At 44.5% G+C, this 25,588-nt stretch overlaps 1 protein-coding gene across 1 annotated transcript; it reads left to right on the top strand.

Annotated features, from left to right (window-relative positions):
* The first annotated feature begins 139 nt into the window (after nt 1-139).
* On the top strand, nt 140-25,438 carry ZNF706 (zinc finger protein 706). Its single transcript, XM_073632055.1, has 4 exons — nt 140-300; nt 17,482-17,618; nt 23,783-23,887; nt 25,195-25,438. Exons 2-3 carry the CDS (start codon nt 17,484-17,486, stop codon nt 23,876-23,878), a joined length of 231 nt encoding a protein of 76 aa, XP_073488156.1. The 5' UTR covers nt 140-300; nt 17,482-17,483; the 3' UTR covers nt 23,879-23,887; nt 25,195-25,438.
* The last annotated feature ends 150 nt before the right edge of the window (nt 25,439-25,588 follow it).

Raw genomic sequence — 25,588 nt, 5'->3', positions numbered from 1 at the left:
AATCCGCGCAGCCACGCCCACCCCAACCCCTTTACATCACGGCTCGACTCCTCTATTGGTCGGTGGCTCTTGTGAGTGCAAAGCGTTGTAGCTCCGCCTATCTCCGTGTTCCCCTGGATACGGCCGTGTGCAGCGCGCCTGCGCAGTGTGCTCTTTGAGGCCCCAGGGGGAGGGGCTAGTGGTGGCGCAGGTCCGGATACAAGCGGTTCAGCCGCCCGCCTCCTCCTTGTGTGTTCCCAGCTGTAGTAGAGGGTTAGCTGTGTACCGTCTGTCCGGCCCGCCGGAGCCCGCCTTAGAGAGGTGAGCGGGGAGAGAGAAGAGAGGGTGGCTGTAGGGTGAGGAGTCTGTGGTGGGGTGTTAGGAGGAGTCAGGCGCCGGCATATGGCGGGGAGAGCTCTTCCTTCACACCGCCATGAGCGGCCCCGGACCTCGCCATGTCCTTGTGTGGGAAGAGCGCGATCTGCCGGGGATGTGAGCTTCTACCTCACCCAAGGGGGGCTCCGGGGACATAGAGGAGGGGGGCCCGGTAATATCACTCATGTGGGGGCAATACAATCCCACAGGGACACCCCCCATCCCTGTACACTGTGGAGAATGTACTATGGTAGTAATGAGATGATTGGGAGGGATCCTGGCTGTGTGCACATTTCTACACCCACACTGACTGCATAGACCGAGCTATGTATGGCCGGTGTTCTGCCATATACTGTCCTCGTATCAGATAGTGTCCGCCTCGTACTGCGCAGGCGCAGCGCCTGCGCAGTACGGAGGAGCAGGAGATGCCGAAAATGCCCGAAGTTGATCAGCTGACCATCAGCTGTACACGGCGCTCGGGCACTTGTTAGCGATGGCAGTGTAAGAGGGCCCCTCGCGGGCTCGCTTCGCTCGCCACGCTTCGGGCACGGCCTCGCTGCGCTCGGCAAATATTTATTCTAACTCTATGTCCACTTGGATAGTAGGGAATGATCCTGGACATAGGGTAAGAATAAATGCGCAGGCGCCGTGTACAGCTGACGATCAGCTGTTGAACTTCGGAGACTTTCGGCGTCTCTTTTGTCCTCCGTACTGCGCCTGCGCAGTACAGGGAGGACACTATATGATAGGGGACTGAATTCGATAAGACACCGGATCATCAGAGGGGGAGAACTGCATGATCTCCAATCAGAGAGAGAGAGAACTGCATGATCTCCAATCGGAGAGAGAGAACTGCATGATCTCCAATCAGGGAGAGAGGGAGAGAACCGCATGATCTCCAATCAGGGAGAGAACCGCATGATCTCCAATCAGGGAGAGAACTGCGTAAACTGCAACCGGGGAGAGAGTAGGGTTGCCACCTCATCCCTTTAAACCCGAACGCATATTAACTACACAGGTTCTGTGGCTGATTGAGGTGGTAATTAAACTCACTTGTGCCTTATCTGCATTTAATTTGCCTCAGAACCTGTGTAATTCATATGTGTTCGGGTTTAAAGGGATGAGGTGGCAACTCTAGGAGAGAGCTGTGCGATCCATGATCACGGTTCAGAGAGTAGTTCCTTTGGTAGCGTTGTACTCCACAGCCATGTTGCTTTTCATTACTTTTTTTTTCCCTCTTCAGTTAATTAACTTATTTCCATCTGACGGCAGTCAGGTTCTAGAATCTGGCCCGACGGCGGAGGGTAAATGAGGGGGCTGAACTTCTAGGGACGTCGCCTCGGTGCAGTCTCCCGAAAGTGGGGATGGGTACCTGTCAAAAACGGGTACCTGTACCCTTTTGGGTGGAACTTCGCTTTAATTGCGTACTATGCCTAATAGTTTTAGTTATAATAGATGAAAGGTGAAAGTGATGCATCAAATTCATGCAACAGTTTCATAGACGGTTACAAAGCGTGCAACATATTCAAGTTCTCATTTACAGCAAACTAATATTGTGGTGCTATGCCTGCTTCACCCTCCCAGTCTGTGATATGACAAGATTTAATTTACAAGTTACTGTTTCACAAGATGTAAAAAGGTCATGTCAGAGCAGAGACAGGTTTCCATCCTATACGCGAATTTGTTGCACACTATGCCGTTTGTTGTAGGGGAATGCAACAATTCTTGAGGGTGTAGCACTCTTTATGAATTCCACAGATTGTGTAATGTGTCACTTTGTATTCTAGTGATCCTCATTTCCTTAAAGAGGAGCTCCAGTCTGGGGGGAAAAAAGAAAATTAAAAGTCAGCAGCTACAAATATTGTAGCGGCTTCCTGTTTATTATAAGGATACTTACCTGTCCAGGGATCCCGCAATGTCGATCCGTCAAACGGGTACAGGTGCAGGTGCCAGCATTGTAAGGCAAACTGGCAGTGAAGCCTTCAGGCTTCACAGTTGGTTTCCTACTGCCCTGCACTTTCTGAATGGTCACACCGTCTTCTTGGACCTGTGTGTCTCCTAGAAGGCAGCAGGGGGAAAGAGGAGGGGCTGGAAATGTTACATAGTAGGTGAGATTGAAAAAAGTCCAACCTATGTGTGTGATATGTCAATATTACATTGTATATCCCTGTATGTTGTGGTCGTTCAGGTGCTTATCTAATAGTTTTTTGAAGCTATCAATGCTCCCCGCTGAGACCACCGTCTGTGGGAGGGAATTCCACATCCTTGCCACTCTTACAGTAAAGAACCCTCTACGTAGTTTAGGGTTAAACCCCTTTTCTTCTAATTTTAATGAGTGGCCAGGTGTCTTGTTAAACTCCCTTCTGCAAAAAGTTTTATCCCTATTGTGGGGTCACCAGTACAGTATTTGTAAATTGAATTCATATCCCCTCTTAAGCGTCTCTTCTCCAGAGAGAATAAGTTCAGTGCTCGCAACCTTTCCTCATAGCTAATATCCTCCAGACCCTTTATTAGCTTAGTTGCCCTTCTTTGTACTCGCTCCATTTCCAGTGCATCCTTCCTGAGGATTGGTACCCAGAACTGGACAGCATACTCCAGGTGCGGCCGGACCAGAGTCTTGTAGAGCGGGAGAATTATCGTTTTATCTCTGGAGTTAATCCCCTTTTAATGCATGCCAATATTCTGTTTGCTTTATTAGCAGCAGCTTGGCATTGCATGCCACTGCTGAGCCTATCATCTACTAGGACCCCCAGGTCCTTTTCCATCCTAGATTCCCCCAGAGGTTCTCCCCCCAGTGTATAGATTGCATTCATATTTTTGCCACCCAAATGCATTATTTTACTACATTGAACCTCATTTGCCATGTAGTCGCCCACCCCATTAATTTGTTCAGATCATTTTGCAAGGTTTCCACATCCTGCGGAGAAGTTATTGCCCTACTTGGCTTTAGTGTCGTCTGCAAATACAGGGATTGAACTGTTTATCCCATCCTCCAGGTCATTTATGAACAAAATAAATAAGATTGGTCCCAGCACAGAACCCTGGGGGACCCCACTATCCACCCCTGACCATTCTGAGTACTCCCCATTTATCACCACCCTCTGAACTCGCCTTGTAGCCAGTTTTCAATCCATGTAATCCACATACTCATCGTATATATCGGCGATCTAAGGCTGGCAATACATTCTACAGTTTTCCTTTTTAGATTTACAAAAAAAGCATACAATATGAGTTCATACCTAAACACTTTCAATTTGTATGCAATCAAACAGGCTCTTGCACTACATGGTTTAAAAGAGAAGTTTGGGTTTGGGTTTTTTTCCCCCAGTCATACCTGCCTAGGTGGATGCTGCAGCTGTCCCCCAGAGTCTCTGCACTGAGAACCAAGCCATCGAACACCGCCAATGACTCTGTTCTCTCGGCTCCCCGAGCGGAGAGCTGCTGACTATCAATCAGCAGCTCTGCTCCTCCACGCTCACTGGAGCGCTCAGCTGTGGAGGGGCGGGGAGCGGGCGGCTCGCTGAGATGCTGAGACGGCCATCAATCCAGGCACCTGGCAGATCCAGAATCAGAGTCGGGATGATACGGTGCCTGGACTGATCTTGGTGACGTCAGCAGAGAGCAGACTTCAGACCGCTCTTTGCTGAAAATGGGTCACAGGAATGCAAAACAAACTGCACCCCTATGACCAGCCCAGCTGTGTGAAGTTGGCACCCCATGTTTGTAAAACCTGAATAAAGATATACCATTCGTTTGTGCCGCGTTTGTGCTGATTTGTGCCGCAAAAATTAGCGTTTGTGCCGGTTCGGTTTCTGAGATATTAAACATTCAATTCAATGCAAGCCCCGCCCACTTTGCACCCCATGTCCCTGAATTTTAAAAACAAACGTGCCATTCGTTTGTGCCGCGTTTGTGCTGGTTTGTGCCGCAAAAATAAACGTTTGTGCCGCTTTGGTTGCGGAGATATTGTGCGTTATAGTTGCTGTAACCCCGCCCATTTTGCACCCCATGTTCCTGAATTTTAAAAACAAACGTGCCATTCATTTGTGCCGCGTTTGTGCTGGTTTGTGCCGCAAAAATAAATGTTTGTGCCGCTTTGGTTGCGGAGATATTGTGCGTTATAGTTGCTGTAACCCCGCCCATTTTGCACCCCATGTCCCTGAATTTTAAAAACAAACGTGCCATTCGTTTGTGCCGTGTTTGTGCTGGTTTGTGCCGCAAAAATAAACGTTTGTGCCGCTTTGGTTGCGGAGATATTGTGCGTTATAGTTGCTGTAACCCCGCCCATTTTGCACCCCATGTTCCTGAATTTTAAAAACAAACGTGCCATTCGTTTGTGCCGCGTTTGTGCTGGTTTGTGCCGCAAAAATAAACGTTTGTGCCGATTTGGTTGCGGAGATATTGTGCGTTATAGTTGCTGTAACCCCGCCCATTTTGCACCCCATGTTCCTGAATTTTAAAAACCAACGCACCATTCATTTGTGCCGCGTTTGTGCTGGTTTGTGCCGCAAAAATAAACGTTTGTGCCGCTTTGGTTGCGGAGATATTGTGCGTTATAGTTGCTGTAACCCCGCCCATTTTGCACCCCATGTTCCTGAATTTTAAAAACAAACGCGCCATTCGTTTGTGCCGCGTTTGTGCTGGTTTGTGCCGCAAAAATAAATGTTTGTGCCGCTTTGGTTGCGGAGATATTGTGCGTTATAGTTGCTGTAACCCCGCCCATTTTGCACCCCATGTTCCTGAATTTTAAAAACAAACGTGCCATTCGTTTGTGCCGCGTTTGTGCTGGTTTGTGCTGCAAAAATAAACGTTTGTGCCGCTTTGGTTGCGGAGATATAGTGCGTTATAGTTGCTGCAACCCCGCCCACATTGCACCCCATGTTCCTGAATTTTAAAAACAAACGTGCCATTTGTTTGTGCCGCGTTTGTGCTGGTTTGTGCCGCAAAAATAAACGTTTGTGCCGCTTTGGTTGCGGAGATATTGTGCGTTATATGTTGTCAAACCACATTGACTTTACACCTTGTTATTAAAGCTTACATACAGAACCTAAACTCAGCTTGGGTTTCCTTAATGTAAAGCTCCTCCCACTGTACTGGCACTGCACTTCATATTGTACCCTGAAAAAGGCACCTCTGCCGGGTTAGCCCCCCCATATCAAAAGTTTTGAAAAAATCTTATGCAGTTTGTTAGATCTTTGTTAGATCAGGTTAGATCAACCGTTGTTTGCGTTAGATCTCACACAGAAGAAGCGATATTAACAGTTATTTGCTGGGGGGGCTAACTCGTCATCAGCCCCCCCTTATCAAAAAATTGACCAAACAGTTAGCTATTTTGGAAGCAATTTGTTGGATCCGGTATGATCAAGTGTTTTTAACGTTAGATCTCACATAATTAGAGACTGATTAAGTGATTAATGTGGGGGGGGCTGGCCCCCCCTTATCAAATTTTCGGCCCAAAAATCATTCAGGCTAATAGATATTCGTTAGATCCGGTAAGATCAAGAGGTTTTAATGTTAGATCTCACATCATTTCAGAGATTTCATATTCTTTGCCAATAACAACATCCAAGTTAGTAGTTAATTGTTAGATGAAGTTATTATTGCATTAAACCTAGCATGCACATGGCAGAAATCAGTAATAATCGCAATGTAAGTAGGGATAAAAGCTTGTTGCAGTTTGATCAGTGAGATGTTTTATTTAATCTATGATAAATACATAACAATTCGTTATTTTATATGAGAAGTTAGGCCCCTGTGGCAGTAGCTTAAAATTAATAAATTTTGGCATCGCTGCTCTAAATTGTGGGCACAACTGGAACAGGCCCAGACTGACATTCTGCTGCCAGGGGCTCTGTGGTGCTATGACCAACTACCGCCTGTGCTGAAGTCACACCCCATAATGGGTACGACACTCCACATATGCTCCCAGGTCAGCACACAGAACCGGCTTTCTTCCCTGATTCCCCATTGCTCCCTATCATAGAAAAACCATGCTTCCTCCCTGGTCTGGAACCGCAAATGTTTCGGACCCTAAGCCAAACAGGTAGGTTCCAGGCATCCCACTTCCTAACGGGAGGCCAATGGCCTTCCACAGTAGTGCTAATGAGCCCTACAAACTTTCCTTGTGGACAGCGCTACAATTACAACACTTTCTCAATACTTTGCCTAATGCACAGGGATTTAATCGTCCCCTGACGTCCTTTGAAGCATACTGTTCCAAAGAGGGTTCCCTTCTACAGGCTCTATCCAAAACATACGCCCTCTTGAACTGTCCGGCTGAACAACCACACTTACCGTTCTTGAACAAATGGGAAAGTAAGCTGGGGCGTACATTTACATTTGCTCAGATACAACATGTCCTCAGATTTTCGTTGAAATCATCGGTTTGTACGAAAATTAAAGAGACCAACTATAAACTGTTAACAAGGTGGTACCTCACCCTGCAACTACTGACCAATGTTGGAGATGCCAGGGGGATGGAGGAACACGACTTCACATATTTTGGTCGTGCCCTAAATTGATCCACTTCTGGGAGACAGATAAACCACGCAAAAATTTACGGAATACAAGGTTCCTGGTGATCCAGCTTTTTCCTGCTACATGTCTCCTCCATCTGAGCCAAACTCTATAAAAACTCCATTCCAAATGAGATGAAAGATCTAGTACTCACTGCACAACACCAACAGGAAAAATACTCTAACACTTGGGGACTATGGAACCAGTTTGTCGTTTCCGCAGAGGGTACTGCCCTTCTTGGGACTTTAATAAAAACTGATAGACCAGGAGGTAAGCAGCCTTTTGAGCAGTGTGCCGAAAAATGTTTTCAAAGAAATTGAGCATGCCGATTTTATAACAAAAAAGTCAACTTCACAATCTCAATCACGAAAAGGATTTTTTATAAAGTAAATGCTGTAAACTACTTTAGTAGTGAGAAATTAACATCCTGCACTCTCACGCCTCAGATCAACCCCAATTCATACACCTTCACACCTCAGATCACTGTATCACCTGCAAATCTGCCCCACCACTGTACCCCCCTGCTCAACTGCCCCACCACTGTAACCCCCTGCAAATCTGCCCCACCACCGTACCCCATGCTCTTCTGTCTCACTGCTGAACCATCTTCTCATCTGTCCTAACACTGAACTTATCTGCTCATCTGCCCCACCACTGTAACCCCCTTTCTCATCTGTCCCACCTCTCTAACCCCCTTTCTCATCTGCCCCACCACTGTAAACCCCTTTCTCATCTGCCCCACCACTGTACCTCCTGCACATCTGTCCCACCTCTGTTCCCCCTGCTCATCTTCCCCACCTCTGTAACCCCCTTTCTCACCTGCCCCACCACTGTACCTCCCGCACATCTGTCCCACCTCTGTTCCCCCTGCTCATCTTCCCCACCACTGTAACCCCCTTTCTCATCTGCCCCACCTCTGTAACCCCCTTTCTCATCTGCCCCACCTCTGTAACCCCCTTTCTCATCTGCCCCACCACTGAAACCCCCTTTCTCATCTGCCCCACCTCTGTAACCCCCTTTCTCATCTGCCCCACCACTGTAACCCCCTTTCTCTTCTGCCCCATCACTGTACCTCCTGCACATCTGTCTCACCTCTGTTCCCCCTGCTCTTCTGCCCCACCGCTGTAACCCCCTGCTCATCTGTACCACTAATGTACCTCCTTTCTCCTCTGCCCCGTCACTGTACCCCCCTGTACATCTGCCCCACCTCTGTTCTCCCTGCTCTTCTGCCCAACCACTGTAACCCCCTGCTCATCTGTCCACCAATGCACCTCCTTTCACATCTGCCCCACCGCTGTACCCCCCTGCTCTTCTGTCCTACCGCTAAACCCCCTTCTCATCTGCCTCAACACTGAACCCCTCCTGCTCATTTTCCCACCACTGTAACCCCCTTCTCATCTGGCCCAACACTAAACCCCTCCCCCACTCATCTGCCCCATCACTGTACCCCCCTGCTTTTCTGTCCCACTGCTGAACCCCCTTCGCATCCCTCCCACCACTGCACCTTCTGCACATCTGCACCACCACTGTACCCCCTTGCTCTTCTATCCCACCACTGTAACCCCCCTGCTCATCTACCCCATCAATGTACCATTATTCTCATCTGCCCCACCACTGTACCTCTCTGCACATTTGCTCCACCGCCATATTCCCATGCTCTTTTGTCTACTACTGAATCACCTTCTCATCTGCCCTACCACTGTAACCCACTTTTTCATCTGCCTTACTAATGTACCTCCTGCACATCTGTTTCACCTCTGTACCCCCTGCTCTTCTGCCCCACCTATGTTCCCCCTGTTCTCCTGCCCCACCACTGTAACCTCCTGCTCATCTGTCCCACCAATACACCTCCTTTCACATTTGCCCCACTGTTCTACCCCCCCTGCTTTTCTGTCCCACCACTGAACCTCCTTCTCATCTGCACCAAAACTGAACCCCCCCTGCATATCTGCCCCACGGCTGTACCCTCCTGTTCTTCTGTCCCACATCTAAACCCCTCCTGCTCATTTTTCCCACCACTGTACCCTCTTCTCATCTATGATATGTGTGATATGCAGAGTGGTAAAAGGAAGCAGAGATGAGACACATCTACTTGTCCTGGCACACTCATCCTACTGATTCACCTCTTGCATCCAGCCCACGTTCATGTATGTGATGTATGTGATGTATGGGATGTATGTGATGTCACATACGAGCATCTGTAATGGATGTGCAATGATGAGCTCAGGTCAGGGGTATTTTCTGAAAGCAGTGGGCTTGTGTGCAGGATCATAAGTTGGGCCCCCGCAGCTGAGGAAAAGTTTTTGCGCCGCAGCAAAAGTTGGGTGTGATTTTCATTGCGCTGAATATAAGGGGGGCCAGCCCGTCCATATGTACCACCTAATATCTCTATTTTGATGTGGAATATCTCTGAAATGATGTGAGATCTAACGTTAAAACCACTTGATCTTACCGGATCTAACGAATATCTATTAGCCTGAATGATTTTTGGGCCGAAAATTTGATAAGGGGGGGCCAGCCCCCCCCACATTAATCACTTAATCAGTCTCCAATTATGTGAGATCTAACGTTAAAAACACTTGATCATACCGGATCCAACAAATTGCTTCCAAAATAGCTAACTGTTAACTGTTAACTGTCAATTTTTTGATAAGGGGGGGCTGATGACGAGTTAGCCCCCCCAGCAAATAACTGTTAATATCGCTTCTTCTGTGTGAGATCTAACGCAAACAACGGTTGATCTGACCTGATCTAACAAAGATCTAACAAACTGCATAAGATTTTTTCAAAACTTTTGATATGGGGGGGCTAACCCGGCAGAGGTGCCTTTTTCAGGGTACAATATGAAGTGCAGTGCCAGTACAGTGGGAGGAGCTTTACATTAAGGAAACCCAAGCTGAGTTTAGGTTCTGTATGTAAGCTTTAATAACAAGGTGTAAAGTCAATGTGGTTTGACAACATATAACGCACAATATCTCCGCAACCAAAGCGGCACAAACGTTTATTTTTGCGACACAAACCAGCATAAACCCAGCACAAACAAATGGCGCGTTTGTTTTTAAAATTCAGGAACATGGGGTGCAATGTGGGCGGGGTTGCAGCAACTATAACGCACAATATCTCCGCAACCAAAGCGGCACAAACGTTTATTTTTGCGACACAAACCAGCATAAACCCAGCACAAACAAATGGCGCGTTTGTTTTTAAAATTCAGGAACATGGGGTGCAATGTGGGCGGGGTTGCAGCAACTATAACGCACAATATCTCCGCAACCAAAGCGGCACAAACGTTTATTTTTGCGGCACAAACCAGCACAAACGCGGCGCAAACGAATGGCACGTTTGTTTTTAAAATTCAGGGACATGGGGTGCAAAGTGGGTGGGGTTGCAGCAACTATAACGCACAATATCTCCGCAACTAAAGCGGCACAAAGTTTTATTTTTGCGGCACAAACTAGCACAAATGCGGCACAAACGAATGGCACGTTTGTTTTTAAAATTCAGGAACATGGGATGTAAAATGGGCGGGGTTACAGCAACTATAACGCACAATATCTCCGCAACCAAAGCGGCACAAACGTTTATTTTTGCGGCACAAACCAGCACAAACGCGGCACAAACGAATGGCACGTTTGTTTTTAAAATTCAGGAACATGGGGTGCAAAATGGGCGGGGTTACAGCAACTATAACGCACAATATCTCCGCAACCAAAGCGGCACAAACTTTTATTTTTGCGGCACAAACCAGCACAAACGCGGCACAAACGAATGCCACGTTTGTTTTTAAAATTCAGGAACATGGGGTGCAAAATGGGCGGGGTTACAGCAACTATAACGCACAATATCTCCGCAACCAAAGCGACACAAACGTTTATTTTTGCGGCACAAACCAGCACAAACGCGGCACAAACGAACGGCGCGTTTGTTTTTAAAATTCAGGAACATGGGGTGCAAAATGAGCGGGGTTACAGCAACTATAACGCACAATATCTCCGCAACCAAAGCTGCACAAATGTTTATTTTTGCGGCACAAACCAGCACAAACGCGGCACAAACGAATGGCGCGTTTGTTTTTAAAATTCAGGGACATGGGGTGCAAAATGGGCGGGGTTACAGCAACTATAACGCACAATATCTCCGCAACCAAAGGGGCGCAAACGTTTATTTTTGCGGCACAAACCAGCACAAACGCGGCACAAACGAATGGCACGTTTGTTTTTAAAATTCAGGAACATGGGGTGCAAAATGGGCGGGGTTACAGCAACTATAACGCACAATATCTCCGCAACCAAAGCGGCACAAACTTTTATTTTTGCGGCACAAACCAGCACAAACGCGGCACAAACGAATGGCATGTTTGTTTTTAAAATTCAGGAACATGGGGTGCAAAATGGGCGGGGTTACAGCAACTATAACGCACAATATCTCCGCAACCAAAGCGGCACAAACGTTTATTTTTGCGGCACAAACCAGCACAAACACGGCACAAACGAATGGCGTGTTTGTTTTTAAAATTCAGGAACATGGGGTGCAAAATGGGCGGGGTTACAGCAACTATAACGCACAATATCTCCGCAACCAAAGCGGCACAAACTTTTATTTTTGCGGCACAAACCAGCACAAACGCGGCACAAACGAATGGCGCATTTGTTTTTAAAATTCAGGAACATGGGGTGCAAAATGGGCGGGGTTACAGCAACTATAACGCACAATATCTCCGCAACCAAAGCGGCACAAACTTTTAGTTTTGCGGCACAAACCAGCACAAACGCGGCACAAACGAATGCCACGTTTGTTTTTAAAATTCAGGAACATGGGGTGCAAAATGGGCGGGGTTACAGCAACTATAACGCACAATATCTCCGCAACCAAAGCGGCACAAACGTTTATTTTTGCGGCACAAACCAGCACAAACGCGGCACAAACGAATGGCCTGTTTGTTTTTAAAATTCAGGAACATGGGGTGCAAAATGGGTGGGGTTACAGCAACTATAACGCACAATATCTCCGCAACCAAAGCGGCACAAACTTTTATTTTTGCGGCACAAACCAGCACAAACGCGGCACAAACGAATGGCACGTTTGTTTTTAAAATTCAGGAACATGGGGTGCAAAATGGGCGGGGTTACAGCAACTATAACGCACAATATCTCCGCAACCAAAGCGGCACAAACGTTTATTTTTGCGGCACAAACCAGCACAAACGCGGCACAAACGAACGGCGCATTTGTTTTTAAAATTCAGGAACATGGGGTGCAAAATGGGCGGGGTTACAGCAACTATAACGCACAATATCTCTGCAACCAAAGCGGCACAAACGTTTATTTTTGCGGCACAAACCAGCACAAACGCGGCACAAACGAATGGCGCGTTTGTTTTTAAAATTCAGGAACATGGGGTGCAAAATGGGCGGGGTTACAGCAACTATAACGCACAATATCTCCGCAACCAAAGCGGCACAAACGTTTATTTTTGCAGCACAAACCAGCACAAACGCGGCACAAACGAATGGCGCGTTTGTTTTTAAAATTCAGGGACATGGGGTGCAAAGTGGGCGGGGCTTGCATTATATTGAATGTTTAATATCTCAGAAACCGAACCGGCACAAACGCTCATTTTTGCTGCACAAATCAGCACAAACGCGGCACAAACGAATGGTATATTTTTATTCAGGTTTTACAAACATGGGGTGCCAACTTCACACAGCTGACCAGCCCAGCCAAACGAGCCCAGGCTGGACCTCTCCTTTTTACGAAAAAGAAAATTGTATAATGTATGGCTAGCTTTACTCAGAAGTGGGAGTGGGTACCTGTCAGAACCAGGTACCCGACCCCTGGTTTGCGAACAGGGGAAAAGGAAGCTTCACCTTCTGGGTGGAGCTCCGCTTTAAGTTTGTATCTTGTGTGTTCTGAGTTTCAGCAGCTCACATTTTCATGGCTACTTTTACAGTCCAGAGCTGGCTGCCGCAGTGTTGATCTCCAGTCTCTGTTGGTTTTTGTTGCTTGTACTGTTGGTGATGGTCTCCCAGCCTCCTGCAAGTTGATGTTCTTAATCTTTCAGGATCGAGAGTTTCTTGTTCCCAGTGGTAGTCTGTTAGGCCCCTTTCACACGATCCGCCTGTCCATTTTTCAGGTGGATCCGAGAGGGCAACCCATTGACTTCTATGGGCAGGCGGATGTCAGCGGAGATGTGTCTGCTGATACCCGCCTGCCATCCGATCCGACAAGATCCGCTCAAAACAGACAGATGGAGATACGTTTGCCATCCGTCGATCGGATGAAAACAGGACAGGCTGTCCATTTTCATCCGATCTCCTCCAAGAGAACAACGGTGCTCTGACAGGTCCATCCTTGTACAATGAGCGGAGACGGTGTTCTGCCATATAGTGTCCTCGTATCAAATAGTGTCCGCCTCGTACTGCGCAGGCGCAGCGCCTGCGCAGTACGGAGGAGCAGGAGATGCCGAAAATGCCCGAAGTTGATCAGCTGACCATCAGCTGTACACGGCGCTCGGGCACTTGTTAGCGATGGCAGTGTAAGAGGGCCCCTCGCGGGCTCGCTTCGCTCGCCACGCTTCGGGCACGGCCTCGCTGCGCTCGGCAAATATTTATTCTAACTCTATGTCCACTTGGATAGTAGGGAATGATCCTGGACATAGGGTAAGAATAAATGCGCAGGCGCCGTGTACAGCTGACGATCAGCTGTTGAACTTCGGAGACTTTCGGCGTCTCTTTTGTCCTCCGTACTGCGCCTGCGCAGTACAGGGAGGACACTATATGATAGGGGACTGAATTCGATAAGACAACGGACCTGTCAACTGCCTGCTCAGCAGGGTTTAACAGAGCGATCTCCCGCTGAGCTAGCGGAGTCTGTACAGCGGATCCACCCCGTGTTAAAGGGGCCTTGGTGCTTTAAACTAAATTGACTGTTCTAGAGGACATTTTTTTTCTGTCCTTTCTACTGAAAAGGAATGCACATAGTGCGTTTTTTTTTTTTTTTTTTTTCTTTTTCTTCTTTATTGCAGGCTTCCCAGTAACTTGTATTGTGTAATTTGTTGCATAAACAGTGTGATGCATGTTGTCTAACTTTGTTATACAACTGGTAGACCCAGCATTCTTTTCATAAGCAGGGCAGAATTTTCCCCTTTATTTCTGCAATGAAGGTTAATGCTTTTTTTTTTTTTGGTCTGTTAATTATAACTAGACTGAAACTGTTGTGCTTTAGTGAACAGTGCTTGTCATTATTGTATAAGGATTGTTTTAGCAGCTGCTGCACTAGTAGGGTTTCTTTCATGTTTCTCTTTTCCCTTTTCCTGTAAGGGCCAGTTCACATAAAAAAAAAAAAAAACACTCCAGATCCGTTTCAGGTGCTTTTCTGCATGCGCGTTTTTTTTTTTTTTGTGCGTTTCCAGGTCTTCTTCTTTTTGTTTGTTTGTGTTTTTTTTTTTTTTTTTTTTACTGTACTAGGGTCCAGTGTGTTTGATGCGTTTTACTGCGTTCTAGTGCAGGAAAAATGCAGCATGTTCTACTTCTCTTTTTTTTTTTTTTTTTTTTTTTTTTTTTTTTTTTTTTTTTTCCTGGTGTGAACTATGCCATTGGAAACCATGTAACCTACTTTCAATGCTGATGCGGAACAAAAACGCACTGGACTGCATGTGGTGTGAACTGGGGTTTTTATTAGATTATTTCATTAATTCATGGTTTGTGTTTAAAGGTTTGTTTTATCGGTTGTGTTAAAAAAAAAAAAAATCTTGTCTTTATTACTTAACTTGGGTTTTGTACCTTTTTGTGTGGTGAAGGTGGGTCCTTTCTAGATGCTTTCTGGCCGCTGGTGATGAAGCAGCTGGTGACTTCAGAGAAGTCTCTGAAAAGCTGCAGTCATTTGACATCTCTGTGCAAGTGAAATATAACATTTGCTTGTTTTAACTTGTTCTGGCCTGGAGATGCTCTTCTCTTCATTTGAGGATTTTGTTTTCTGCTATATGGCTTGACTTCCTGTCTTTCTTTCCTGCACCTTCTGAATTATTTGTATTAAACCTGCCCATGCAGTATTTCCCCCACAGTCAGGGTAGTGTGAGAGATAGATATACAGATAGAATTTATTTTTCTCTTTCTATGACCATTCCAATCTCCTGAATGGTGCAGTCCATGGCATATGTTTTTGGTCAGGACACACAGTGGTCTCATGGCTTTATTGCATACAATGAGTGGGCAGATCTGGAGTCTGTCATGCTCTGGTCCGCTCACTACAGTGAACAATGACCTCATTTTGTTTCCACTCAACAGTGTGGCAAAAACAGACTACAGAGGGGAAGGTACAAGACACCGGTGGCTGTGGGCAGCACAGCAGGGATAGAGGCCACATTCATAAAATGACAGTGCTGAACTCAAGGCAGGGCCATTGAAGGCTAAGTTCCCCTTTTTATGGAAAAAATATGTGCATATATTTTTTCCCACAAAAGTTTGCAAAACATTGCACCCACACCAGTGGATCACTAGTGCAATGTCGGGCCCCTGCATGCTTTCTGCCCGTACCTCTATGGACCGTGTTAGGAAGCTGGAGGAAGTGTCAGTGGACTAAGAGTACTGATTACTGTACTTGTAGTCTATTGAGAACTATGAGTCTGTTGGCCGCCGTGGCTAGGGCTGGGAGATTTTCCACAAAAAAACCTGCGATTTTCTTAAAAAAAAACTTGATTCACAATTCGAAGTGGTGTTTTTTGTTTTTTTTTTTTTTTGGGACACCGTGCCGGTCCTGAAGAGCTGCGGGCAGGAGTTTTTAGGCGGGGCCGCGGCTTGCGGACTAGTCCCGGTGTCCGGCCTCGCCGACTAGGCAGAAGCCGCGGCCTCACCTAAAAACTCCTGCCCGCAGCTCTTCAGGACCGACGCGGTGAAAAAAAAAATCTAAAAAAATCGATTTGCTTAAATTTTGAATCGATTTGACCTCTCAACCTTATTCAAGATTTAAATCGATTTTTTTTTTTTTTTTTTTTTTGCCCTAGCCGTGGCAACATATTTCTAAAGGTCAACTTAGCCTTTAAGGTGAGACCCTATTGTTAAAGTGTAACTCCACCCAAAAGGAATTACCCTTGCATGTTCCCCTCAGATCTAGAGCAACTGCACCTGCAGTGTAGACTATATGCGTTTAAGTAAATCGACCATTGCTGACAGCGCCTCTATGTAGGGGTGTTTATTTTGGGGGGGGGGGGGAGGTGTTGAGATAGCTGTGTGCTTTTAATTCATCAGTTGAACTCTGACATCAAATCTTGAAACCAGATTCCTTGACCATTACACTTAGAAATCTGCTTGGGTAATGGTTCAATTTCTGGACAGGGTTACAAAAATTAGCATTTCTGCAGCCTTTTAAATGGTAATTTCAAGAACTCCTATATATTATTACAAGGGTTCCATAATAAAGTGGATTTCCCCATTCCATAGCTCTTGAGGTTTCCTGGAGCTAAAAGCTGAAGTGTTCCAAAAAGTCTCTCCAAACTTTTTGTCCTGGTCAGTCTTGTTCTCCAGTACCCATTGGGCATAAAGCACTTAAATTTTTTTTTCTAGTGCTTAACTAGGATGATCTTCTTGCATCTATGATTATATCGTTGGTTCTGAGTTACGGCCCTAGTCTGGACCAGGGGCAAGCACTGTTGCTACGCATGCATGAGGAATGGGGCGAGGAGGAGGAGATTGGCAGCAGTAGGTAGGAGAAGAGGAATGAGAAGGAGTGGGCATAGCAGAGAAGCCGTATCTACTGCGACTTGCTGGACCCCAGTCATAAGAACATCCAAAATTGGGCTTCATGCCGGGGTGGAGCTTAAAGCCAAAAATATAAGATCTAAAGGACTTTTTTTTTTTTTTCCCCCTTCCATCAGTCACTGGACAAGCAGTTAAATATTTATTCCTGCTGATACTTTAATATTTACCTGCTGAACTTTATTAGGCTGCATTAACATTTTGATGTTTCTGGAACACGCAACAAAGCATACCAAAAATGTGTTTTGTTGCATTTTTTAAATGCACTGCCAACATGCATCAGACTTGCAGTTATATTTATTGTTATTGCCACCCCAACCGTAGTTAGCCGATGAGTATTTTGCCATGTCCCAAAAGCACTGAAACACGTGAAAAATATGTAAGCAGGGACTCGCATTCCTGTTAGTCGCAGTGTGAATCGGGCTGTTGGGGCTGAAAGATGCAGTTTGACTTCATGTTTAGATCCTCCTACTGCTGAAATCTGGTATTGAGACATGACCAGGATAGGATCTATACTGTGTTGCAGTCTGCCATTAATTGTAATCACAAACAGGGTGTGGGATTCCTTTGTGTATCCAGTGAGGCTGTAGGAGTTGGAACCCCGTGTCACAAGATGGCGGGTCCAAGTAAACTGTTGCATTTTTATTTGTGACTTGTTCTACCGCACTGTGTGCATCCACCCGACTATATATTTACACCCAGCATATCTTGGTTTGTGTTTGGAAGTCAGCAGGTGTTCACAAATTGCATAACCTCCTCTTAGCTCCTCTTAGCCCTTTTTCAGTAAATACGTTTTGTTGCACCTGCTGTGGTGTGGGGATTTCTCAGCTTCTGTTTAAGTATACTGTTTAACATTGCAGATATGGCTCGAGGACATCAGAAGATTCAATCGCAGCAGAAAAATGCCAAGAAACAAGCAGAACAGAAGAAGAAACAAGGACACGATCAGAAAGCCGCAGCTAAAGTAGCTCTCGTATACACCTGTTTAGTTTGTCGGGTAAGACTTTAATCCTCAGCACTGATCGGGCAGAACATTTTACTGGCATAAAGCAGACAGCGACTAACCTAATTTTCATATAGCTTACTATTGTCCTTTTTTTACTTGTTTGGAAATTTGCTGAGTAGTGGGAACACCTGAAGCTCTATTTCATTATACTGTGTGCTTTCCGCAGTATAGTTTGACTTCCTCTTTTCCATGCCATCCTAGTTATATAGACAAATGTAAAACGTGAGGTTGCGTCATGTTGGAGCTCAGTTACACTTGCAGTGTGTGCTTTTGTTGCACTTCAATAGCACAACAAGAAGATCCATTCAAGGGCTAGAGAAAAAGGGTATGCTATGCACTATGGGATCTTGTCACATGATACAGTCCTGAAGTATTTCCATGTTCTGTGTGATGGAACCACAGAGATTATAAATTGTATACAGTGTTTGCCTCTAACCTAAAGGTAGTTGCAGACTGTAGAGGGCAGTGGCATGTGCGATTTGACCATTCTGTGACAGATCCTAAATAACCATCACCTTTGTAATGTGAGGACTTGTCTAAACAATCTATTTGGTTTATGCCCAAGTAGGACCGTACACTGCATAGTTGATGGTATATCGAAGGGCTTGTGCACATGGAAGCACTTGGGCGTACACTGTCAAGAATTTTTTAGCACTATTTTGCCTCCAGGAGTCATGGGTTTGACACACAGCCCATGTCCAGCAGCCTGTACAAATTGATGACATGCTAATATATATGCCTTAGCTGTCCACCTGTAAGTGGCTAGCAGAGTGGTTACATGTGTACAGGCAAAGATGAGCAGCCCTGGATGCCAACATTGCAGCTGTACACTAAGACCTGGGCTTCCTGGGGGTGCGGAAATGCACTGAATTCTGATGGTATATGCCCAAATGTGTCGTTGTGAATGAGCGAGCCCTTAAGGAAAATGTACAATCGGTTTAACCACCTGCTGACTGCTCACCGTAAATATACTGCGGGCAGGTGCAGGAATGATCATTTACTTGATCGGCTGTCTTCCAGGTTTAAGCATGCATGCGCGAGCCCCTTGCCAACCCGTGTTGCGATTGGACACCTCACAAGTGCAGCTGATTTTCAGCCAATAATTTCGGCTGTGTCCCATCACACAGAGTTCTGTGTTTACAAATACACAGAACACTGTACTGTGAACAGCGATCTGGGTGTTTCATCTCTCTTAAAAGCAGGAAGAAAAAAACAGCCAGATATTAAAGTAAAAGCAGCACACAGTTAACCCCTAGATGTTAACCCCTTCCCAGCCAGTGTTATTGGTACAGTCAGTGTACAGTATTATCACTGTATGAGTGTCACTAGTGACTTAACGTGTCAGTGACCCTCCCAGATAGGGTGGCGGCCAATCTGATGCTAACACGCTATCGCAGTCCCACTATAAGTCACTGATCACCGCCATTACCAGCATAGCCTCATGGCTGTGTAAATTCCAGTGTGTGTGTGTGTGTATATACCATAGTTTGCAGACGTTGCCTTTCACACAAACCAATTTAATATACACTTATTGGGGATTTTTTTTTTTTTTTTTCCCCAAAGACATTTTGGCCTAAATCTAAATTTTTATAAAGATTTTTTTTTTTTTGGACGTTTTATAATAAAATAGAAAATGCAGTGCTTTTTTGCTTTTTTTTTTATTTATTTTATGAATTAAAAAAAAAAAACAGTGATGAAATGCCACCAAAAGGAAACTCTATTTGGGTGGGATAAAGTTCATTTGGGTACAGTGTTGCATAACTGAGCAATTGTCAGGTAAAGCAGCAATAGCAAAAAATGCCCTGGTCATGAAGGGGGTAAAACCTTCTGGAGGTCAAGTGGTTAATCTATGTATTATAAACGCATGACTGCCCCAGCTCTTATGTTACATGCAATACACTTCTGCTAAGACAGGCGGGCATCCCTGCATAGGTAACGACACTAGACGTTGTTTGCAGGACTGCTTGTACTGGAGTCTGTATCCCGCGCATGTTATGTCCTATCTTTAATCTCGGATGCAGCTCAGGAATTGCGCATCTGGTTTGACAACTAGGACAATGCGTTGAGCTACTATTTGTTTTGAACCCCACCCCAGCGCAACTAGTCAACCCGACACTTGTCCATTTTGGCTAACACAGATGTGAACTGTTTGTGTGCTGTGCATTGTAAAAATGCATGTTCCTTATGATATGTTTACCCCAAAATGTATTATTTTGTCTGTGTCCATATAGATGTTTGTAAATGTAGCCTGTTCTTATTACTTAATTTCACAGGAAATACTTGGCCATCCTGCCAATCCCCTATCTTAGCGTAGCCATTCTGAGCACCCCAAGCACTGAAGCTGTTCCTTGCTGGCGTGGTCCGTTTGATCATCGGAGCTACAGGACACCAACCTGACTCCCCTTCCCAGCTATTCTCTTCCTGATTCATCCTACATTTCCTATTGTCATGCAATGGAGATGTCCCCTCCTCAGCCCTGCTATGTACAGCCATTTCCATGGAGCAAAAGAGCTCCTTCCTGATATGATTCTTTTGGCTTCCACTGGCATTACAAGCCTCCGCCCTCACCAGCCCTGGCAGTTTGGCTGAATAGTGGGCACAAGACCACTTTATAAAAGTCCTAAATATAAAGTATTAACTGAAAAGATTTATTAAAAACAAAGCAAATATATTTTACTATTATGAGTTATAGGGCACTAAATGATTGGGGATCATTTACATACAGTTTAAACTAAGTTTGTGTTGGCAACAAACATAACACAAATAATGCACATTTACACACACAGTACCACACTGCAGCAGTCTGACTGTGCCCTTGACATTCATTAAACCCCTGGGGAGCTTGGTAGACCATGTACATGGGTGAGGTAATGGGCACAAAGACTGACTGCATTCTGCGCTAACAGTACATGAACGCTGCTTACCACACGCAGCATAATGAGGTCTCTGCCATTTAAGTCAATATCACTAAAGCTGTTGGAAGAAATTGCAGCGATTAGAGCGGTGTACTTTGCTGCATTATATGCTGGTACTTTATAGCTACAGGGAGCTAATACCAGAGACTGGGGAATGAGTGTTAAAGTCACAGATATGTTATGCATTTGCTGTAGAATGTATACTGATTGGCAGGTTGCCAATTATTCAAGTGGTGTGCTTTCCCAATTTTGGGCAGGTCTGCTTTTGGTGTTGTAGATATGAACGTATACATTGAATGACTCATGTCATAAAGTCTACCTAGCACTAAAGTGTGTTCTCCACCCAAATGTCGCAACTGCCTGCAGTAAATTAGGTGTTGGGAGCCACTATTATTACATTCCTTAGTATGCAGCACCTTTAGAGTGAGGAGAAATGGAAAGCTCTGAGTAGTTGCGTGTTTATGTGGACCATGGCAACCAAACTAGTTGGTTGACTTAGTTTAAAGTACCTCCAGCGTTTCCGGTCTGAATTATGTAATGTGCAAGGATCCGGGGGGTGGGTAATGTGCAGTACTTTGACAGTTCTGATTTTTAGAGATTTTAAAGAGGTACACTGCGGTACTAGGAAAGTACTGCATATATGTTTGTGTTATCCAAATTGGTAACATAACCAATTGTTACCAATGGTAAGGCTTATATCTGTATGTACTATAATCTCATATCCCCACACATGTAAGTGTGAAGAGGTTCATAAATGCGGGGGTAAGAACAGTGGGCAGTATTGACCACAGCAATTAGGAAGCATATTTGACCACTTCTTATCATTGTTCTCTACCCCAGGTAATTCCCATTTAGGTCTCCTACACACAGGACATTTTGCCATCTCTTAGATGCATTTCCTCCTGCTCCTGCTCATGCTGGCGCTGTGGTGTGTGTTTGGTGTGTGGTGTTTTTTTGTTTTTTTTTTTTTTTTCCTCCATTTCCTCATTTCCTATGTGTGCATAGATGCAGAGGCTAATGTGCAGGGGCATTTAGTGGCAAAAAAAAAAGGAAAATGCTAGACTCCCTTAACCATGGAAAGGGGGCGGCGGTAGTCCAGTATGTGTAAGGCCTTAGTGATGTGATAGCAGCTAGACCAGTACCAGACATTTTAAACTGCTCAGGTACAAAACTTTTTGCCTTGTACATGTGATCAGAAAATCAGACGAAAAATACAGATTTTAAAGCAATCGTACGATAATCTGATCGTTGGTGCACAGCTTTTGAGAGCCACTCATGACCACTCATCCGAAATTATCCAAAGGTACAAACACTATATTTTGTTCGGATGATACCAGATCGTATGATTTTGAATTTCATCAGTACCAGTAATCAGAAATACCAAGACCACTCATGTTTAGAACCGAAAGCATACATTACAATACAACACATTCCAACACAAGTTGGAATCTGTCATATGAGAATTTCAGTTTAGTAACACCTTTTTCGATGTGAGTCTAGCATGCAAAAAAAAAAAATGAAAAAACGATCATTTGTCCGATATTCTCATTGTGTGTATGAGGCTTTAGGCTGCATTCACACTACAGCATTTTGAATCTGCCTGCGATTTTGACAGCGCGGATGTGTGAATGACATATCGCGGGACTCGCATTTGAGATGCCATTCATTTGAATGACACCTCAAATTGCGGTGCGGGTCTTCCACGATAATTCGTGCTAGAATCCGCATTGCAGAAAACATGTCGCCAAAAAAAAAAAGTTCAGGGGCTACTTTGGGGCAACATGCTTCTCGCGAAGCGGATTGCATCGTGATTTATTATGGCAGACCTGCACCGAGATTTGAGGTTTCATTCAAATGAATGGCATCTCAAATGTGAGCCCTGCGATTTGTCATTCACACATCGGAGCTGTCAAATCGCAGGCAGAATTGCCGCTGTAGTGTGAATGCAGCTTTAGTGTCTGCATGTCGGTTGGAAAAATATGTATGTATTGGGCGGCGCTTTTTTTTTTTTTTTTTTTTTGACCTTCTTTTAAATTTTTTTTTCATTTGATCTACACTTCTTTTTTTATTCTGGAAGGTGGGACATTTCTTTATGATGCATCTACTACCTTTGTTGCATCACCTATTTTCAAGCTGTGGGCATATGGCATAGATGAAACCGTGTAATAAGAACTGTGTACATAGACTGCCATGTTAACACCACACTAGGCGCAAGGAAGATTTCTTTGTCTTTGCGACTTTGGCTGCGACCTCAGAGTTTTGTAAGATCAAGGATACGTGTCACTCTCTGTATTTATGATTTGCCAAAGTTGCAAACTATCAGTCACATTAAGTCGCAAGCAAGTCATGCAAAGTAACACCGAAAGTCGCACCACTTTGGGGTCATAGCAGTGTGATTCGAGCCTAATGGTAATCGGCCATCTGACTAGACGGAAAACCTTTTTGCTGAACTCTCCCAGACTGCTCATTTGCCAGATAAGTGGAATCAGATTGATGAAGTCACTGCATGCTCTTTCATCCTGTACACATGTTCTTGTTGGACTGTCAGCATTGTGCAAAGGAATTAACTCTGAATGCTCCCTCTCTAAGAACAAGATCTGTTCTGTTGGGGAAATTTTTATATATCACACACGTTCAGATGGCTATATTTACAATTTAAACATTAATATATGATTTAATTAAAATGTTAGTGTTTTTTTATTTATTTTTTTGCTACTGTGTCCCTGTTGGGCAAATTTTAACCTATTTAGTGCCTACCTGGTCACTAGGACAGAGCAAGCACCATTTCTCTAGTTATGACACGTGACCATAACAGTGTAATAAAGCGTTAGAACCTCTGTCAATTTTTTATCCCTCCCTTTTTAGAAGATGCACTGTTATCTTAGGTAATCCCTCCAGTGGTGACACAGAAGTTGATAGAAACTCATTTCGATTTAAGCCCTTCTCCACGGTGTCCATTTTTTTTTTTTTTTTTTTTTTTTTTTTTTTTTTTTTTTTTTTTTTTTTTGGGGGGGGAGTAAATGGAGACTTGTCTACAAAGGTGTGTAAGGAAAAAACCTCTACAGTGTGTGGATTAAGATGGCTTATATTTGATCGCCAACTCTAGCTTCTCAGCTTTGTACATATGGGAACTCTTTATGTTTTTAATAAAATGCTAAAGTATTGATAAGAAATCCTGTTTACTGTAAGTTTATACTACTTTCGTTCTGAAACATGTGTTTTGTTTTTCTTTTGCATTAGACACAAATGCCAGATCCCAAAACCTTCAAACAACACTTTGAGAGCAAACATCCAAAAGTGCCACTGCCTCCAGAGCTGGTTGGAGTCGAGGCATAGATGGGAAAGGTATGTATTGATGATATAACATACTTTACGTTGGCAAATTCATGCCTTTGCAGTAGCTAGAATACCATTTTATAAACTTGTAAACTTACAGTGATCCTAAACACACAGTTGGGGGTAAGTCTATTAAAAATGGAGAGTGCAAAATCTGGTGCAACTGTGCATGGTAGCCAATTGGCTTCTAACTTCAGCTTGTTCAGTTAGTCAGCTTTGATAAAAAAAACCTGGAAGCTGATTGGTTTCTGTGCAGAGTTGCACCAGATTTGCACCATCCAGATAACCCCTACTGTTTAATTTACACTATCCCTTCTTTTTCTATGTGAATGATGGCACTGTAATTTTTTTTTAATTAAAAAAAATCTAAGTACCTTTTTCCTTATCGATATACAGCTGTCAAATGACCCAGATCTTTCCCAGCCTGTCTGCAGGGAAACATACGCAGGAGGAGCTTCTGGTCCTCTGCTGCAGGTCACATGTGCCAAAAAAAAGCCTTTGGAATACTATCAATCTACAAATATCCCACCTCCGTTGTGTTTAGCTGGTTAGTAGACTTGGAGGAGAGAAGTAGTGGGCTGTCATTTACCACTGTGTATACACCCACATGTGTGACACTCTAGTCACGTGGGCTGCTCAGATGTGATAGGGAGGAAATGCTCAGCATAGGAACGCACTGAAAACTGAGCGTGTGTAAAGCTGCCAATGCTGCTCTGAAAAATCCCTAGCTGAATTGGGGACTTGGACAGGAGATGGAGAACAGCAGGGTCAACCAGTTTTTTTGCAGAATATAGAAAACTAATCTCGCAGTGACGAAGTATGAACAGAATGTAATACACCATTTATTGATTGGTTTTTGTTTTTTGTTTTTTTTATGTTGGTTTAGTGACACTTTAAACCTTGACCCCAAACCATTCTTGGTTCCCCTGTAATGCTGTAATGAGAGAAATATAGGAGCGGCCATTGTTGGCCACCAGTTGTCTAGCTATTATGCTGACACTCGGGCTTCACTGACCAAAGTGATGGAAATGCCAGTTGGCTCTGCAACAAGTGTCTCCTTTAAAAGATTCCCCGCTCTTCCTGTTCTGGTGACTATTTCAACTTTTGTATTGTCTTACTTTCTGTCTTGGCAACGGTGATCACCAGGACAAATTGAATGAATCTTTCCAGTGGGTTCAAAGACGTGCTAACCTTTCACCACTTTACTCGTTTGCACTCTGACGTTAGAGGGACTTTAAGCATTGTTTTATATTACAACATTGTTGTTTTATATTTCATGCAATTGATCTGATCGTGGTGCATTTATCTTTTTTCAGGAATTTCCTTCATTGTACGACTGTTCACTGGTGGTATTTCGAGAAAAAAAAGGGGGGCTCTAGAAAACCAGATTTCTATGTGGCTTCCTCAAAGGGATTCATACAGAGACCTCTAAATGTACAGTTATTTACCAATTTGTAAATCTCAAGCTTGGCAACCCTCAAATTTTTACAGTTGTAATTATATTGATTTGATGTCTATAATGTGTATACTTTGTTCAATAAAAGTAGTACCTTGCTTTTACCCTTGTCTTTAAAACCTTTTATGAGTGATGATCTTCATGCCATATTTGGAAGCGAGAGAGAATTGTGAAATCCTCCCAAAACTAAACAGAATTTGTCAGGGTGGGTGACTCCGTGCCGGTTCATGCATATATGCGATGCGAGAACCAGC

Source organism: Aquarana catesbeiana, linkage group LG05 (genome assembly GCF_042186555.1).
Source record: "Aquarana catesbeiana isolate 2022-GZ linkage group LG05, ASM4218655v1, whole genome shotgun sequence".
Classification (NCBI taxonomy): Eukaryota; Metazoa; Chordata; class Amphibia; order Anura; family Ranidae; genus Aquarana; species Aquarana catesbeiana.
Note: the sequence above shows the minus strand (reverse complement) of the source record. Positions and strands in the feature narration are given on the sequence as shown.

What these genes read in the sequence shown, in the direction of transcription:
- ZNF706 (XM_073632055.1), top strand. Translation starts at nt 17,484, where the DNA reads ATGGCTCGAGGACATCAGAAGATTCAATCGCAGCAGAAAAATGCCAAG. An exon ending in ACACCTGTTTAGTTTGTCGG is followed by an intron (nt 17,619 to 23,782) that starts GTAAGACTTTAA and finishes CTTTTGCATTAG; the next exon opens with ACACAAATGCCAGATCCCAA.